This window comes from Musa acuminata, chromosome BXJ1-9 (genome assembly GCF_036884655.1).
Source record: "Musa acuminata AAA Group cultivar baxijiao chromosome BXJ1-9, Cavendish_Baxijiao_AAA, whole genome shotgun sequence".
Taxonomy (NCBI): Eukaryota; Viridiplantae; Streptophyta; class Magnoliopsida; order Zingiberales; family Musaceae; genus Musa; species Musa acuminata.
Window position 1 is genome coordinate 11,199,043 of NC_088335.1, and position 19,651 is coordinate 11,218,693.

Sequence of the window (19,651 nt, forward strand, 5' to 3'; positions counted from 1 at the left end):
TCTCGGCGTTGCTGTCATCTGTAGAATACTAGAAGACACAAGACTCTACCTGGCATCAGCCAAAGCAGAGTGGACTAGAGGTGCACATCTCTCTTAAATTCTTCTCGCCGAGGTGTGGTGTTGGACTTTTGATTCTTAAAGGTGTGTAGAATGAAACCTTTTAGACAATAGCAAGATGAACTTTCTTCTTGACGTGATAGAATTCGGGGTTTAGAATATATATATATATATATATATATATATATATATATATATATATATATATATAAGTGAGATGATACATGTTTAGCCAACATCCAAATACTTATGATACTTGTTCATTTCCAACACACGTGAACTCGACCGGCCGATTCATATAATAATAATAATAATAATAATAATAATAAACGAGCCATATATTTTGACCGAGACGGGTGAATTAGTCAACGCCACCAAACCCGATTGACTTCTTCGCCTGCATGCTTTAAATCGAGGGTGCTTTTAGACCACGTTTGGTATAGCAGTATGAGATATGTGGCTGTGAGTCTTGTCTGTGTTCCTTCCAATGAGTCAAACAACACTTCACACCTACCAACTTTGGAGTCGGTTCTTCAGTTGAATAAGAAATGGAATCCAATTCCAACTACTAAACGCCGATAAGTCAGCCCTAATCGTTTGGCGTTTGGAAATATTCACTCGTACAACACGAAAAGAGAGAGCATAAAAAGAAAATACATTCGTATCACTAATAACTAAAATTAAATCTATGTGTTTAGCATTGGTGTTGAACTTAAGCTAATCAGAATTAGAATCAAATCGGAGACGGTTCTATAGTTTTAAACAAAAGAAAATCAAGACTATATGATTCGATTTGAGTTGAACTTCAATTTAATTAGGGATATAGTACATATGCTCATTAAGGAATGAGTTTACTGATTGATTCGTTTATGAAATACTGGATGAACGATGATGCCTTATTGTCAAACAGTGATTCCGTAGTCCTAATGGTGTATATGGTCCTTAGACTTAAGTAATCAAGGATGTCTTGTATGAGTGCTCCACTCTTTCATACCGAAATTATAGGTTTCGATGTTCTAGATCTAACACAGTCGATCATCGAAAGTGATAACCAATCTTACAAGGACTATTGAGTATTGATAGAGGATCATCCATTATCGGTGTCATGAGAGAAATATCTCATTTGTTCTTGTTATTGAAAAATATTTGAGGCCTCATCACTCACAAAAAAAAAACACAAAAGGGTTTACAAAGATAAACAAAAATAAATATTTTTTTATTATTACTTCTTAATCGAGTTTAGAGGTAATTAAAATTAAACAATTAGATATTCAAAATTATGTGAGGATGAGTAAAGTGAGATTCACAAAGGTCATTTCATTATTAATTTAATAATGACAACAAGTTGAGTTTTTCCAATATTCATGCCTATATAAAGATTCCATAAATCTCATTTTCAGAAAAATAAAGTTTAATTTTGGTATAAGTTTAAGTAAATCATAATTTGGGTTTGGGAAGAGACAATGTAAGTTTTCCTACTCATTCTCATTCCTAATTCGGACAAAATCGAAGAAAATCTTTTTTTTTTCTTTTCTTGTTATTCGAAAAGGTGGAAAAAGCCACTTCATATAAGTAATAGAGACTTGAATTGAGAGGATATATATATATATATATATATATATATAGTCACTTCAATGGGAACGCTCGCTCACATTGGCGCAAGGGTTGGTGGGCGACGTCCTCTCTCGTCTTCTCAGCTACCAGAGCGAGATGCTTCGTCGACGGGGCCAACTTGCCTCATCAACTGCCACAACACAAGTGAGAGCTACTCAACGAGTTTGAGGAGACGGAACTCAGGACACGTAAAGGTAAAGGGTTTGGCTCGAATGCAACCTGCAAGTAGTTTTCCAGCTTCTGCCTCAAGATGGTGTGGTCATTCTTCACCTTCCGAAACGATCTCAGGCATCTGAACGAGCGTGGATGTATGGTTAGTGATGCATGAACAGACAGTCATGGAAGTAACTGAGTGAACGAGCGTGGTCGAGGAAAGAGAAGCACCCGTCAAGGTTTCCTTCACTGCAGAATTCTCTGAAACTGGCGCACTCGTTCTTCATCTTTGCAGCACCGATGCTACACCAATTCCCTAAGCCTACATTAGTCAACCTTGGATTTCGTATGCGTGTGTAATATATATGGGCACCGAGTGTTTACCTGGAAGCACTGCCCTTCAATCGGTGCAAGAAGTTGTCCAGCCTATGGAAATCTCGAGGGCACTGCTGGCTGCACAGAAGTTGATGGCATTAGCATAAGTGAACTCTCTACGTGCAGATTACTGTGGTGAGAGATGTGCGTACAGGGCGTCGTCAATGTTGGCCATCAATCTGGATGAATCCCTGAAGAACAATGTGACAACTTCTTCCACAAAATTAGGGCTGGATTCATCCTGCAACTCCTCTAGCTGATCAAATTGTTCGTCCAAGTACCCCTGCAACACGAGACTAAATCTATAAACTGATGTTGTGTAAGTAAACATGACCACGTATTTGTATAAGAAGAAAAATACAGTTGCATGTACAAAGATACTGCCAAAAGGATGCAATCAAAATATTGATGGGGTGATGTGTAGTGAACTCTGAAGCCTTGGTTTTGTTAACTTGTGACTTGGTATAGAACTTCAATTTAGATTAATTGTAGTTATATTGAACACAACAATAAATTTATACATATTTTTAAAAAATTAGTGAAATTAATTTTAAACCCGAGATATATAAGTAAGATTTAAAAACTAGAGGTCTTAAATTAAATAGGATTAAGACTGAATATAGAAAATATAATTTTAATAATTTTAAGAATAAACTGAAGAATAGTGTAGTTACTATATTAGATAGACAAAAAAGAGTTTAAGTAAAAAGTTTTAGATATCTTAGATTAATTATTTAACAAGATAGAGATATCGATAAAAATATTATTCATAGAATAAAAACAAGAAGATTAAAATAGTGAGAGACATTAGAAGTCGGGAGTAATCATTGAATAATTTTAAAATTAATTTTTTTTATAAGATAGGTGTGAGACTACTAAAATAATTTTATGGATCTGAGTGTTAGTTAGTTAAGAAATAACATATACAAAAAGTTGTGTTGTATAAGAATATTAAGATGAATGCATAGAGTTATTAAAAAAAGATGGGGAAAAAATATTTTTATTCGTGAACAATTATATATTATTTTGATAAAAAAAATAAAATAAAAAATTATTTAAAATGGTATTGGTACCTCTAAATAATACTCAAAAGAGGTAAAAATAATTAATATTAGTAACTTAAAAACAGATAGAAGATGATGCCAAAAATATTCTAATAAAAATTATAAATACAAATTTAAATGCTCTGAACTTAATTAAACTTATATTTTTTTATATATCTCAATAACAACAAAAAAGATCAATATAGTCGACCTTAAATAATTAAAACTTATGCTTTATTATTATTATTATTATTTATTATTATTATATATATAAACCTTGTTATAATGATAAGTGAATAAATGGAACAATTTGAGACCAGTCAAGAAGCTTCGTGACAAGTGACTTAATCATATTCTAGATAAGGCTACAAGGTTCTCAATGCATCTGGACACCAAACACAGACAAATCACATGGATTTCTCTAGTGGCAACTACTTAACTGACTTGACATATATATATATATATATATGTGTGTGTGTGTGTGTGTATATATATATGTATATGTATATGTATATATATATGTGTACATATATATACATATATAAATACATATATATATACATATATACATATATATATACATATATATATACATATACATATATATATACATACATATATATATATACATATATATATATACATATATATATATACATATACATATATATATATATATATATATATATATATATATATATATATATATATATATATAGAGAGAGAGAGAGAGAGAGAGAGAGAGAGAGAGAGAGAGAGAGAGAGAGAGAGAGATATGAATCTATTACTTTAGCAATGATTGATATTTCCTGGTTTCCACCTGATGATTTAGTGTATTCACTTAAGGCCACCACAATAAAGTTGGCCAGATGAAAACCATACTGATGATGATCGTGTGCGGAAGTCGAGTGCATTTCTTGCAGTGACCACAACCATTGAAGGCTTAGCCTGGACTGCGAGCACCTGATAAGCACAAAGAAAATAGCAAGATGGGGAGGTGAAACCCAACCTGATCAAAGAGGTCCTTCTTCATTCTAGCAAGCTGGCGCTCCAAGCCAGAAGCATTCTCCATCTCTGGATAAGTGTTGTGAAAGCAGAAACAGAGCAAGGGGCGGAGTGCAGAGGCAGTATGTGCTGATGAGATATGAAGAACCATGGTGGACTGACATTTATAGACCAGGAAATCGACTTTTGATGTCTATCACCACTGCACATAATCCACCGGCAGCACTCTGGTGGGACAGGTTCAGTTGCAAATCCAAGAGATGGACAGTAACCCAATCCATAGTCCAATCAACTTGGCTGAAGTCACTGCTACAATCTCATCTGAGTTCATGAAGAAAAGACAACTACTGTATCTCCAACAAGTATAATTCTACTACAGCTATGTATTCCTTGGTTTAATCCAATCATCCTGTGACATTTTTATATGCAATTCTTAAGCTTTACTTGATGATATCTTAGATAGAGCAGCTAAACATTGCAGGTCAAGAAGAAGCTTTTAGAGAGAGAGCATGGAATGGTTTTTCCCAGTGACATCAACAATTGACCTCCTTCAGCAGCTGATCAACTAAATAAGTGTTCTTTGCATCTGCAAAATATCCACCACCTTCTTGGCACTGATGTCACTTCAGCATTAGATGACTCCCATGCACATAAAGAGTAAGACATATGGCACCCCACAGGATGTAACTCTCAGATCAAACTGTAAGCAGATATCGAAGGCGCCGCTTCATGAGCTTCTGACCAATTAATATGTTTATTTCCAGAAAGGATCACAATGTATGGCGGTATGTATGTTCTTGTGATCAACATCCCTTGTCGAGGAGTTACCACTCCTGTCCACCATTTTCATCAAAAATAATCTTCCTTCTCCTTCAGCATTTGGAGGCTGATTACAGCCAGTGTCAGTGACATAAACAGAGGCCAACCAGATCACATCATTCCCGGTCATCGGAGTAGGTTCATAAGATCTGACAAGGAAAATACTCTTCTCCTTAATACTCCTGAAAAGTTGCCAACAAGAAGAAACTGTCCATTAAATTTGAAGAACCAAGCATAAAAGAAGTCCGTGAAGTAGTAGCCATTGTCTTGCCTCTCTATCTCCTGCAGCACATGGAAAAGAAAAGATGAGAATGAGAATAAGACATTTTCGAAATACTATCTTTATTCCGATCCAATAGGAGTAGGATGGAGTAACACTTCCGGTAGCTCTCTCGGATGGCTTCCAATGTTGGCTTTTCCCTTCCGCTACTTTGCTAAAGGAGCAAAAGTTGCAGGATGCAATGCATGATTGGTCCGATCATTATGATTCTCGCCTAACATCCTTATCGACATGTTCATGCTTCGTATGCGACAAACTAATCTTTATGACATCCAAAGGTTAACTTTACTTTCCAAAAGAATCATCCGATATTACTGATTCTTCTCGAGGCCACGTATGTCTGGAGCATCACTGAAAGCATAGGATAGTAGCAACCCATGCATCTTGGGCTCTTTCAGACAGAATCTTGTTTTCCCCCCGCCCGCTCATCGGGCATCCAAATGATGAGAAGGAGGGAATCACTGAATGAGAGTAATGCTTGTAGAAAAGGCAAAGAAGAATAGACAGAAGAAAACAAAGGATAAACAAATAGCCCCACACTTTCTTCTTCAAGTATGGCTTCCCTTTGACGAAGAACAGTACTGAATAGCTACTATCGATAAGAACAGTAGGAATCATGTCATTTTCTTATATTGTTGCTTCATACTTAAATTCATTTTTGTATGATATGGATATTTAGAAATATAACAATCTATCCAATTATCATTTACATTAGTCAGTAGGAATCTCCATCTTATTCCTTGTTTACTCTCTGCTCACTAATACATTTTTCAACTCAGTTCTGATTGCTTAATAGATGTGTTCTCAATAGAATTGCTAAACAATATTTGGAGCTCTGTACTTTTTCATTAGGAGAGAATTTAAAAGTTTATGAAGAAGATATCTTTTTCATTCTTTCGATCAATTTGGGTTAAGAGGTCTCTTATTTTTGACCAACTTTAGAAAGGTATGCCATTGAGTTTTCTTTCATTTAGAGGCTCGATTTCTGCACTAAATAAATGGGTATTCATATATGAATCACAAGTTAAATCTTTTTTATTACTAGCTAAACAAACTGATGGCAAATATTCATTTTACATGGATTTCAGTCTACTACATCAGCTCAAAGAAGATGGACCGGGCATGAATTAAATTGCCTTCGAATAAAGTTGTCATTGCTCTTCAGGCATGCTAGATTTGGTGAATCGTATAAGCGAAGGTTTGCCATATTGTGGGACACCATGCTCTTCAGGTATGCTATTGATGTTGTCAATTAACAAAGACCATAAAATTATTTCTAATTTGGTTGAACTATAGAAATTGATTAAAGCATTTGGTCAAAAGTGAAAATCACTTTCTCATCATTTCACTATGATTTAGTTATCTGATCCATAGTTTTACATGTCGGAATTGCATGGTTCCATAATAGAATCTTGATATTTTTGAGGCATCTATTTACTACTTACAAAAAGGTAAAACTAGTGGCAAACCGATGGAATATCGTTCGATTCTGATACTTGAAAGGAAGTACAAATTTGATAATAATAATAATAATAATTGATAAAAGTATTTTAAGTAATCATTCATTGTATTACAAAATTAGATTAGTTTTTTATATAATTCATACGGATTATACCAAAAGCCTACCAAGTCAATCGATTTATTTCACTTTTTTAACACGTCCGAAATAATCATTCAGTCCACCCTTTCTTTCACAAAAGTGGATCCACCCTTTGTCCCTTTAAGGTAAAAGAACATATATTGAGTACTAAAAATGTCAAAGACGTTTTCATTGTGTGTGTATAATATATATATATATATATATATATATATATATATATATATATATATATATATATATATATATATATATACACACACACATCAGGGGACATTTAAGATATGCTAGGGGCATAGGAGATACGCAAATTTGGACATTTAAGCTGACAACAGGAGTATATTTGGACATTACCCATCACCCCAGGGGCATAGAACAGTTAGGTAACCCAGGCACACATCAACATATATGCAAGCAACTGTCTGGCTTCTATTGATTCAGTTAACTCAGTAGCGATACAAAATGAACTCCAACATGGAAGTAATATTTTACAAGGCAATACAAGTGTACAGTCCTAATAAAATAGAAACAAAAATAACGCCTCAGTGATCTGTCATGAGGCACGTTGGCACAGTCTTTGTACCACGACCGGTTGACCAGACATGCAGAATGTGTCTCAAATCTCAAAACATCTGCTAGATCATCTTCAAGATGATTGTATATATAAACTTTCTGTCGCAGATTGTTAGAACAGCTTGCTTAGAATAGTACACCTCCCCATCAGTTCTTCCACTTGTTCATACCAATTCAATTGCATGCATAACATAAACTTTGTTAAATCCAGTAAAACTTACCCACCAATTGCAGATCAGGCTTTCCTTCCTACAAAATGGCAATTCAGGTTGTCGCTTCCTTTTCAGTGTCCCAACCATCCTCAGAACTTCATGCCTTCGAAATTAGACTGAGACTGCCACAAAGATGGAAAAACAATGCAACAAGCAGAATAGCATAAAGAAAACACAGCATTAGTGATCACAAAGTAGAATATAGGGTTCATCGAGGCATGCCTTAGTGCGGGTTTCTGTGCAGCATTAGCAGTCACTCCATGAGCTTTTTGAAGGGCCACTCCAAATGCAAAGTTTGGCTTTACAAAATTAAGTACAAACAGAAGATAAAGCAAACATAATCAGTCAACAATATGTAATATCGACAATACATATGTGAATAAGGGAAGCATACAACACAAGCAAGACCTTTAAGGTATCTCCCACACCATCTCGTGCTGATCCATTCAAGTTATCCATCTCTACGTTGGCTCCCTGCCTACCATAGTGCAGTAGATCTTGTCCCTCATCCAAACTGGTGCTATCACTGCCAGCAAGCTGTTGCATAACCACCGCCTCAAATGTCTCTGAATTGCAGAACAGCTTTCCCGCTGAAGCCTTGCCACTTCCAAAATGTGAAATTCCATTTACCAGCTTCGCTCCATTGCCATCTTGGTCATCTCCAAACGGTCCTTCCGTGCCATCATCCACATCACTGCTGCCAACTACAGCCAAGTTCTCCAAACTATGAGCTTTGAAACAAACTATGTCATTAGGTATCCGCTCTGTCAGTAAAAACACGTATTGACATCAACAAGAAGCAAATTCTGCTTCAAATTAACAACTATTCCCCGAGATCATTGGAAAAACATACCTGACATGTTATCGATGTTAGAAGCAAATGCTTGCAGCTGCCAGCTCAGGCAAACAGAACCATAGCTAACTTGCTTAAAGACAACTTCATGTGGTTCATCCTTTTTCCTCTTGCTCCAATTCTCATCTACATCTACATGATTGTGTTGGTCAGAGTTTGGAAATTTCTCCCAGCTTGAATTAATCGATGCCTGCTTCTCAAGTTTGTTTGCTCTATCATCCAAGTAATCAGCATTCATTCTTCTCTTAAGTGGAAGCACCGATGGTCCTCCTTGACATTCATCACATGAATCTTCACCAGAAGTTTTATCAATCAGTTGCTGGCCTATGGGTCTGGATGGACGAGGTCTCTTATGTCCTACTGGAAAAACATAAGAAGGTAGCTGCTTTCTACGAACATGAGAAACATATATTTCCATCCTAGGTTTCCAGAACATATACATGTTCACTTCATGCCTAAACTCATCAACGGTTCCACGTATATCAAACTGTTGGCCTTCTTGGATCTTCACCCCTTGTTTCCTTTGCAAGCCCATAAAGAAGGCACAATGTGACCACTGTCTGGAGTGATCTACATACTCATTGGGGTATGGATGGCACTGCAGCATGCCATAGGTGTCCCGCTCAATCTGTTTGAGAAGAAAAGAGGAAGAAGCTTTTCAGAGACAGAACACGCAAAATGATTAATTTCCCGATCCTTTGAATGCAGAATCATATCAGATAAACCTGGGACAAGCAAGATCACAAGGCACACGGAATCCAAAAACAACTGGAAGTACCTTCAGAGTCAACTGCCTCAGACGTGATTCAACCCACCCCTTCCATAACCTTAGATCCTCAGAATCAGCAGCTACAATATCAATCTGGAGATAGTTTCTGTATGTCTCAAAGAAAAGGTAAGACTCAAACAAAGCACTCCAACCTGCCTTATTCAACTCAATATCCTGCAAGAATGAATATAAAGGTATTAAAGCAAAATTCCGTTTCTCAACAATACCTCAGAGGAAGTCATTAAGTAATTAAGTATAGACCTCACAGGTCATGTTGCCAATTTGAAATTGTTCCATCATAACTCTTAATGTGCTTGTTGATACGTTATAACTAGAGTTCATGCATGGATATGCCGGAGTAATAATAGGCATATGGTGAGTTCGATCTCGTGGGTTCTTACGCGGATCCCACACAGGGAGACCAAGTTCATCTTCCTCAGTAGCACACAACATTACTGGATTTGGCCAGCGCCACTGAGTATAAACTCTGAAGAATCGTGATACTAGCATACTTGGGACAGCATTAGGATAAAGCTGACAGACACGAGCAACCAACAGAGCCCAATTTACACCCCCAAGAAATCCAGTCACCTGAACAGAGAAATGTAATAAATGAGTCATATTAAAGTAGTTAATCAGTTGTAAAAATTACAAAACAATGATAGCTTACATTTGAATAAACTCCCCGCTTCTTAGCCCAGAACTTCAAGCATCTGAGAGTTGTTCGAAAATTCTACAAAAAAAATATTGACTCAAAGGATTAAAGCCAAAGGACTGCAAAAATATGAAAAGAAAATGCAAAATCAAGTATAATAACCTCGATTTTTGGCACCAACCGAAGAATTTGGTCTGCTACCCTACAGCCATTAAGACTTCTAACTGTTGCCTCGTCAACATCGTAAAGCACAGATCCATGGGAGATGTCCAAATCCTACATAAAAGTTAGTAAAAGGAAGACCACATTATGATACCATAGTTTCAATGTGACCACATTATACAGTAGCCACACCATTTGGGTGAATTCAAATTACCAACCAGATAACATTTGGAGACTTTTCCAATCAGCTTGAGCAAATTAGTTGTGTACAAATTCACAAACAAGAGAAACAAAAGAGCAGGTATAAAGTAAATGAACAAGACAGAAATCGGAAGAAACATTAAAATATTAAATACATAAACAATCTAACTTAAGTTCTCCAACCTTATAGGCATCTTTTAACAAAAATTAGCCCACATATATAATGTCAAAATAACTTCAATTTTGAAAATTGAAACTTCTGCATGAAAATATAAAGACATGTTTCTCCAGAGAACAAGACACCTAGAAATAAACAGAGATTCTCAGTGATATAATAGCGGAAACATTAGAGAAAAAGTTTACAGGAATCAAGAAATACTAAAAATATTGATTACATAGTACATATAGCTTGTACTGAATATGTATGCCTGCATATTCAGATGGGATAGGCATAAAGTAAAATACATGTTAAACACAAGTTACGTAAAGATGGAAAGAATATGTCATGTTCAAGATAGGGAATGCGGAACAAGATGTGAGCCACTTGGTTTGAGATCCAAAAGCCTATTAAGTAATTCACATGATAGGAATTACTTGCTGCTGGGTCAGTCAACAGATATTGATCCCTTAACAAGCCAATAGTTCAGAAATGGTAAAGACTGGGAAGTTGTAACTGAAGGAGATCCTTCCAGTGGATATGCCAAGAGAGAGAGAGAGAGAGAGAGATGTGAAGCTCCCAACAATTCACTATTGAGGAAACATCCAAGAATGTAAGCAACAGTAGAAGAGGAATACGAGAAAGATAGTGACACTCATTCATCAAGAATCCGGAGGACAAAAGTAGGATGGTGAAAAGAATCAAAGGTTTATTATATTAAGCTAACAATCTCACCTAATGTAAAATCAGTATACAGTATTCACTGGTGACTGCCATTCTACAGTATTTGTCACGTATACAGCTTCAAAAAGTATTACGAGCCATAATGCAATGCAGAAAAGGCAGTCAAAGAACAACACCTAGGAATAAAGTTTAGAAAGGAATTTTAGGAGAACAGGGAAAACTCTATACACAATCATGCAATAGGACATGCATGAATTCCCCAAATTAGCGCAACAGACTTCTGTAACAATAAATAAAATGAAATGCAAAGAAAAAAAACTTCTCTTATGCTTAACTGAGATACCAATGGAAGCCATCTATTGGAAAGTCAGAGAATTAGACAAGCCGAATGACAGAATACAGTAAAAGGCAATTGAACTTGTGAAGTAAATAGATAAGGGAAGCTAGACAAGTTGACCAGTGAGTAAGAGACATCCCACTTCAAGACGTAACAAACTGGGTTTCACATTATGAACCTACCTCTGGAACAACTAACTGTGATATACTGGCATAAAGAAGATCGATGGATATCCCGTGAAATTTAAATCTCATAACAGGAACATGAGCATCAGGCACTGGTTGCAGTTCAGAAACTTCCTCCATTTCAGCCAAAATGTCATGCAAAACAATGAAGAAGTCTTCCTGCAAAAGGTTCCCAGAAAGTTAGGTATCAAAGTATATGAGATATATTTCTCAAATCAGAAGTCAGATAAAGTTCTGAAAAGAAAAGGTTTAAACCTCTCGATTAACATAGGAAGGCCCAACACACAGCGTATCAATGTCAGACCCTGGTCCGTGAACCTGCCATAAGACAACAAAATTTTAAAGTATTTGTAAGAGCTCCTTGGTTCAAAGTACTACTCATCTGAACAACCTTAGAAATAAGAAATAGAAAATCATGAGAAACTTACAGGAACAGCAAATTGTGAATGGGAAATCAAAACAAAAGGAAAGAAATATAAGCCAAAGGAAAGCAACTTGTTAGATAAACACTAAACAAGACAAGCTACACATGAAAAAGACTACAAAAAAGCAGTCCCATGATCAGTTGAACTGGTAATGTTTTAATATTGACCTTTATTAGACACTAATCTTTTGGATAATCAATAATTCTTTTTAGTCAAATTGCTAATCAATCTAATATTCTAGTTCACAAGTTTCCAAACCCAAAGTCCATTACTGAACTAAATCCTGGCTTGAGACATTCAGCCAAAACATGCTACTTCATTCAAACAGTTACCATATGTGGAAAGTGAATCATGAGCCAACATCAAAATTTTAACTCAAAGAAAATTAATAAAAAGTCATAGAACTAAGCCTGGCATTCAGAAGAAATTATTTGAGTTCAGCCAACACCAGTGAACAGGCTAAAACACACCAAAACTTTTCAAGTTGACAAAAGTTCTTAGAATTGAACAAATAAGTTTCTACAATATTTCAATAAGTTTCTACAATATGGACAGCCTTGCTTTCAAGCTTTCTCATGTCTTCAGTTTGAAACTATGATAGCTCAATAAAGCAACAACAAAAAGAAGCAACAGAATTATCAATATTTGCAACTCCCAGATGCATGATAAATACAATATATGTATCAGAAGTGATATCTCCTTTAGGCATGGAGCTTCCACATAGACATTATACATGACAAAAGAATGTCATGCTCACCTACAATCCAGGTAGCTTATAAAACCAGACTGAAATGGCAATAAATGTAGACTGAAATGGTGATGAACCAACTACTTGTGCAATTTTAAGGACAGAAGATAAAACAACATGATGTTGTATTTGTAGGCAGCTAGAAGTAAAACTATGTCCCCTGTTGAAGTCAGTAGTCAAAAATTCCATTCTAAATCATACATGTTCTTATAGCTGTTAAACTCATTTGGGGCATAAGATCACACATCCTACGGCCCATATCCAATTGTACAAGCCAGACCGTATAATAAACCAGAGCTACCAGTGATTCCAAGTCGACTATTGAGTTGACTCAGTACAAGGATCTAAATACCAATCCTTGGTTCGACTGATCGGTATGCACCATAATGACTAGCATTTGAATTCATGACTCTGTCAACTTAAACGAGTAGACTCAAGTCAGCCAAGTTGGTTTTTGACTTGAAGCCCTCCAATTCCACCTAGTCACTATCGTTGTCACTGCCTCCTTTCTCCAAATAAAGGTATAGACTCTCTTCCCTCCCCTCCTCTCCTTCTCTTTCCTCTTCCTCTCCCATCTCTATTCTTAACTCTATCTGCAGCCAAAAACTGTTGTCACCCTCCCCTCCGTCTTCCATCCTCTCCACTCTATCTTGTCATCTCTTCCCCCTCTCCTCCCCTCTCTCCATGGACAACAGTTACTACCACTGTGCCACTTCTCTCCCTTCCCTCCATGGCAGCAACTACAGCTGCAACCTATCTTCTCCCCCTCTCTCCTTCCCTCCTTCCATGGCTAGCAACTGCAACCACAACTCATGCAATGGACTTAATATTCAAGTGTGTGTCTAAATCATCATTTCATGCCTATATTTATGATATACTTCTTGTCATTTTGGTCTTATAATATATTAATATTCACAAAATGCTGCTGATAGCAACATGTTTCTTGACAAATAGTAAATTATTACGACGTTTTGATCCTAGAAATGAGTCACATTTGGTTTAAAATGTTAATAGGCAAGGTTTCTCGTCTCAATCTCTACAAGTTTTGGCACGTTGTTGAATAAGTTATCGGTGACACCAGGCATGATACCGACCTGCACTGTCCAGTATCATTGAAAATAATAGAAATTGAATATTGATTGGTACAAAGCTATACGGTCCAATATCAATTTTTAGTTCGACACGTGAAATACCAATTGGTACATATCAATCCAACCATTATTATTACTTGGTTATGTGAAAAGAATAATTATTTATGACATTATGATGTATGGTTTCTAAAAGTAATGTTTATTAGATTTGTAGTTTCCTATGATCTGATTCCACAATCCAAGTTTATGGACCTTCCCCTGTTCCTAGGTAAATATGCAAGTTTGACAACATTGCATGTCCTTATTCATACACACAATTAACAAAGGTTTAACAAAGGAAACTCCATAAGAAATAAAGATCAAAGATGAAAAAAAAATTAAGCATCATGTAAAATCAAGCTTGTTGATCTCTTACCCCCAAACGATAAGATCCAAATGTAAAAATGACAGCATTGGCCTCTTCAACCATTTGATCAGAGTAACCCCTTTGACGAGTTAACTGCTTCACCCAGCTTTTAACAATCTAGAGACCCAAGTTCATATTAAGAGAAATCATGTCATGTTATATAGAAATATTGGGTCATACAAACTAAATAATGAAAAGATACAGATGAGTCAGCATGATAAAATAAAGCAAAGTGCCACAGTTATGAGTCTAAAAGCAGATTGGAACATAAAAACATATATTCAGCATAATAACACATTCAATCAATTGGTACATAATAAGGCTCCAAGATACCCAAAAAGAACATAAATACGACAAAATTCAAATGCAACTTGAGAAGCTAATCAGAAAGGGAAATTTTGTTGACTTTACCAAGGTTGCAAACCTTTTTTTCCTACCTAGGACTGCAAAAGGGATCATAAACTCAGATGATAGAATTGTAAGATTATACAATTTAGACAATTAAATATCAAAAATCTTTATAAATGATTTTTTATTAAATTTTAGTCTCTCATATGTTCTTATGCTTATAATTGCATTTTAATTAAAGTAAATTCATAATTTCATAAGTGTTTAATATTTGATGAATAATAATTTTTTTATTTTATGTTTTATTTTTTTTCAGGTTTCAAGGGTTCGATTATACAATTCAAGAATATGCTCATCTCAATTCAAGAATGATACCCACTTACAAAAAGAATGATTGTATTAGTTCTTTAAATATTTCAAGGGTTCAAAATATTTAAAGAACTTTGTATATTAGTGATGGAAACTTTGTGTTACCAATGTCATATTTTGGTTTCTTTGAACTTGTGAACAAGCAACAGTAAAGATGCGTATAAAATTTGTTATTTACCAACTTGCATTTGAAAATTATTTTATTTAGATGCACCAGCATAGAACATGGAATTTCTTCCACTGGATCCTTAAGAGACAAAAACAACCTAGTCTTCATGGCCTTTCAGTTCAGGTTATGAAATGAATTTATTTCATCTATGACAAAATCCTCTCCCATGATCAGTCAAGCCTAAGACGTGAAATCATACAGGAAATGAAGTTATACCATGAAACTAACTAAAATAAACTATCCACATTGGAACACATTCTGCCGCACAACTTTATTGGCAAAAGGTTAAATCATCCTACAAGAACAAGCTGCCTTCAGTCACACTTTGCATCACAATTTGGTATACTATGATGGTCCAATAGAATAAAAATAAATGCAAGTGGCTAGCACCATATTGTTTATGACGAAGTAGTAGCTAAAAACAACATATGAAAGATTGCACCAATATGTAAACCATATATTTCATAATATTCAACAAACTACTAAATCACATCAAACATGACCCAATGCATCTAGGTATAGCAGCTAAACACACCATACAAAAGACTGCACTAAAGTAGTTGAGGAAAGGGAGAGGGCAAGGTAATGTTCGGTGAGGACTGGGAACTGAGGAGAGACAAGTAGCTATTCGTTCAGTGAGGATTAAGGAGTGACCTACAAGTAGCAGTTCTTTGCTAAAGTTGCAAAGTATTATTCTAATCGTTTTCTCTTTTTATAGCTCCCTTATTTTTAATCTTTTCTTTTTTCCTTTCCCCTCTTTGTTCCCTTCCATCATTCCTTAAGTCCTCATAGGTCTGTTGATCTTGTAATATCTGACCCACTTTCTCATCGAGAGAAGGGTACCAAAAAAGATTCAGATTGATTTTCCAATCAAAAACAAAAGTAACATTATGTAAAATCTTTGGCTTTTTCCTCTACCTTTGTCCGTACCCCATAGGCACAATGTTTGAGACAACAGAGACTCTATTTCTACTGTAAGAATCCACATTATTACATTCCAATTCCTTCCCAGTACCTCCTAAGGAAAAAACCAAATTGGGTCCCATTATATTTCAATTTTGTTACTCCATATTTTACTCAAAAAGAAAACGACAACAATAGCAGCTAAGGCTTGAGAACCAGAGAGAGGCAGCTCATCATTGAAGGATGATTTGTCATTTGAGAGAGCCGGAAGGCAGCAGGCAACGACCGGCTTTCTAAAATTCACCAGCCGACTCACCAGCTTTTATCTAGGCCATAGGATCGTGGGATCCTGCGGTCCATATCATAATTTTAACAATCTTGTTATGTACTAAGAGAACAAGCAAAACCAATTTTGGAAACAAGCTTTTCTCATGAAAGTCAGCAAAAGCTTTGATTTCCTTCCTCTTCTTTTGGGAAACACGCTTTTCTTTTCTTAGCTTCTCAAAGATGTGACAGTACTACTGGTTAAAAGCAATCAAATATTGACAAAAGTCTCAAGTAGATTGGGGAACATGCTTGTGTGACGACATGTATGCAGTCAGCTATATGCCTATGAGTCTCCCTCTCACTGATGTCTTTTCACTAAATTAAGCTTCTATTATACCTAGTATCGAGGTAACTAAAACTAAATTTCTCAGGTATCAAACCTCTATCCCATAGATTCCCAGGTATCACAAGAAAGTGATCATTTCCTTCTCAAAGAACTCTGAATATACATATTATTCATTATTTGACACTCTAACTTGTTCCATCCATCATCACTTACAGAAGCTTGTTCCTTTGGGGCAACTACCCAAAGTGATTTAAGAGTCCATACCGCATTTTGAAAAGTGACGCAGGTTGGTTCTCAGAAAAAAACTTTTTAAGTTAAAGGGACACCGTGTTCAAGTTACTTAACCACCCAAGTTGATGATAATAAATTTAATCCATATTTTACATTTCAAGTTCCCTTGATGTCCTTTTCTCTATTCAAGCATCCAATGACAACAAGTACGCTGACAAACTGAAAATCATATTTGAAATTTTCCTTTATTTTCTATGATCTAAATATTTATGTAAATTTTATCCTTTGACAAGTTGAGTACCAAAATCAACCAGTTACAGGTTGGTGGCACATTACCAGCCAAGATAAGTTTAGGTATAGTGATGTACCATATCAGCAAATAATGGGAACAAACAGTACATAAACATTATTACACAACAATCTCTAATGATGTCATCAATGATACTTCCTTACTATAAACCTAAACAAAGACACCAACAAGAGCGCCAACCAATCTTAATAACTCATACAGTATTACACATCAAGCACTTAAAAAACACTATAAAATATATTGAAAATAGACAGCACACTGTCTTGAAAGACGAGCACTTCAAGTTAAAAAAATTGCATGAGAGCTATTTGGTTAACTCACACACAAAGAACAAAAATAGTCAAAGATGAGATAATTACCTCATTTATTTCTCCTAAAACCTCCTCTCTCTTGATAGCTTCTTCCTTGCTCTCATAAAGTCCAGCATCGAGCAAGAACTTTCACATCATACACAAATCCAATAACAAAAAAACGTTCCAATCATAAGCAACAGGAGACGGTTAAGAAGAGAAACGCATTCCACTGATGAAGAGGAGCAATAGAGCATACCTTCTCTAGTTCAATTGTCCTCTTGAGATCTGCTGCGGTAGGCCCAGCAGTCGAGATTGGCTTTGTCAGACCATATTGTCTTGGAGCAGGTGGCGGTTTGCGAACCATTTTATCAGAACTATTCATTCCAAAATGAGGCAAAGGGATAAAATTTTCCTCTTCCACGAAGCGGTTCTAGAATAACTTGAAGCGCATATTTAACAAGAACCGCTTCCAAGAGAAGATAATAGTTAAAGATCTTGAATACAAGAACAGGCGAATAACCACCCTAATACACGACGGATCGTACCTGATATCAGAATTAGAAAGGAAAAGGAAAAAATCACTCTTCAGTCGAATCACTAAGGAAGCGAAATCAACTGCGACCGAACCAAAGACAAAACCCTAGAGACACAAACCAAGATGACTTCTTGATGAAACAATTCAGACATAATAGGAACGTCAAAGACGCGATGTCCTAACGACGAAATCCAACATATTCTTATAAGCGCTCTTCAATAAGGATGGATGGATCCGCCAAGATTAATACAGAGTAAAGATGAATCTTCATTAATATTTTTTTGGCCTAAATCAGGAGCGACTATCAATCTACCTCACCGCCAATCCTAGAACCGTGGAGGACAGGAACACCGACACCGGAATCCAAGAAAAAAAAAAAAAAAGAGAGGCCAAGAAAGACGACCTAAAAAAGGGACAAAACCAGAGCGGGAGGCTCCTGCACCGGATCCGCACGGGAGGGCCGAGGCGGCGAAACCCTATAAGCGGAGCCCTGCGCCGCTTCTTGGGGCAGCCGGCGGCGGCGGCGGCGGCAACCCCACACAAGGGAACGGGGGAACCGGAAGGGGCAAGGAAGAAGAGGCGGCGGATCCGGCACGCGCCCTTATCCAGCGGCGATCTCAAACGGTGTCGTCGAGCGGTCGCCAATCGGGGCGAAGAGAAGCGGGGCGATGATGGGTGGATGCAATTTATAGGAACCTAATTACGTAACTGACGGGGTATTTTATTTCCGGTGCCCAATTTCTCCTAACCCAATTCCATTAGCATCATTTAACAGTAAGATATTTATTTATACTAATAAAAACATGTATTATACTAATAAAAATATTCATTTAAAAATATTGATACTAAAGTTTGTGTTATATCTCCAGTAATTATTCTTCCGTCGTGCTATAATAAAGTATATTATTTGTCGAGTAATTGAAGCATTTATTATGGAGGACTAAAGGTATCATATTTTTGTTCGGTATTAATTAATATTAAGTTGTTAAACTTCCTCAAATTCTTTGAAAGGTATTTTACCAAAAAAATAATTTAAAATTAACCTTTTATCGAAAAACTAGAGGCATTCATTTTTACAAAAATGATTTTATCATATATATTATTCAAAAACATCATTACTTTACTCAATTACATGTTTTAATGATATAATATAAATAATTACATAAACAAAAATAGCTACGCCAATCTTATTTATTGTGCCCTCAGTCGATGTCTCTTTGAGGAACAAAATGAAGTGCCCTATACATAGCAAGATATAAGTAATAAGCTATACGAATTAATGTTAAAACTGTCTTATTCGTTAAGGAGTAAGTCAATAGATCCCAATATGGGAAAAGGATAAGAATATTATATATTCTTTGAGAATTTTGGACATTCCTTATTCTCGAAAAATTCAACCACGTGTAGTTGACAAAAGAAAAAAGGGTAACAGAGGAACATTAACACCGAGAAGGAAGCATCGAGATAAAAGAAGACTTT

The 19,651-nt window shown here is 35.9% G+C and overlaps 1 protein-coding gene and 1 long non-coding RNA gene across 6 annotated transcripts; both read right to left on the minus strand.

Moving 5' to 3' along the window:
* Nucleotides 1–2,051: 2,051 nt before the first annotated feature.
* On the minus strand, nucleotides 2,052–2,485 carry LOC135593202 (uncharacterized). The gene is made up of 3 exons (XR_010479451.1): nucleotides 2,352–2,485; nucleotides 2,209–2,277; nucleotides 2,052–2,127 (listed from the first exon to the last, which is right to left on the minus strand). It is a non-coding gene; the product is annotated as an uncharacterized LOC135593202 (long non-coding RNA).
* A 4,867-nt stretch (nucleotides 2,486–7,352) lies between these two features.
* Nucleotides 7,353–18,852, minus strand: LOC135583837 (nuclear poly(A) polymerase 4-like). Of its 5 annotated transcripts, none has more exons than XM_065083069.1 (13): nucleotides 18,576–18,852; nucleotides 17,894–18,011; nucleotides 17,704–17,781; nucleotides 14,411–14,518; nucleotides 11,987–12,049; nucleotides 11,729–11,890; nucleotides 10,168–10,281; nucleotides 10,021–10,083; nucleotides 9,612–9,941; nucleotides 9,360–9,524; nucleotides 8,582–9,209; nucleotides 8,137–8,492; nucleotides 7,353–8,027 (listed from the first exon to the last, which is right to left on the minus strand). In XM_065083069.1, the coding sequence occupies exons 2-13, from the start codon at nucleotides 17,999–18,001 to the stop codon at nucleotides 7,818–7,820; spliced, it is 2,385 nt and encodes a 794-aa protein (XP_064939141.1). In that variant the 5' UTR covers nucleotides 18,002–18,011; nucleotides 18,576–18,852; the 3' UTR covers nucleotides 7,353–7,817. The 5 variants fall into 5 exon arrangements, with proteins under 5 accessions (XP_064939141.1, XP_064939138.1, XP_064939140.1 ...); XM_065083066.1 differs by having other exon boundaries at nucleotides 17,894–18,182; nucleotides 18,576–18,844; XM_065083068.1 differs by having other exon boundaries at nucleotides 7,353–7,850; nucleotides 7,951–8,027; nucleotides 17,894–18,844.
* Between the last annotated feature and the right edge of the window lie 799 nt (nucleotides 18,853–19,651).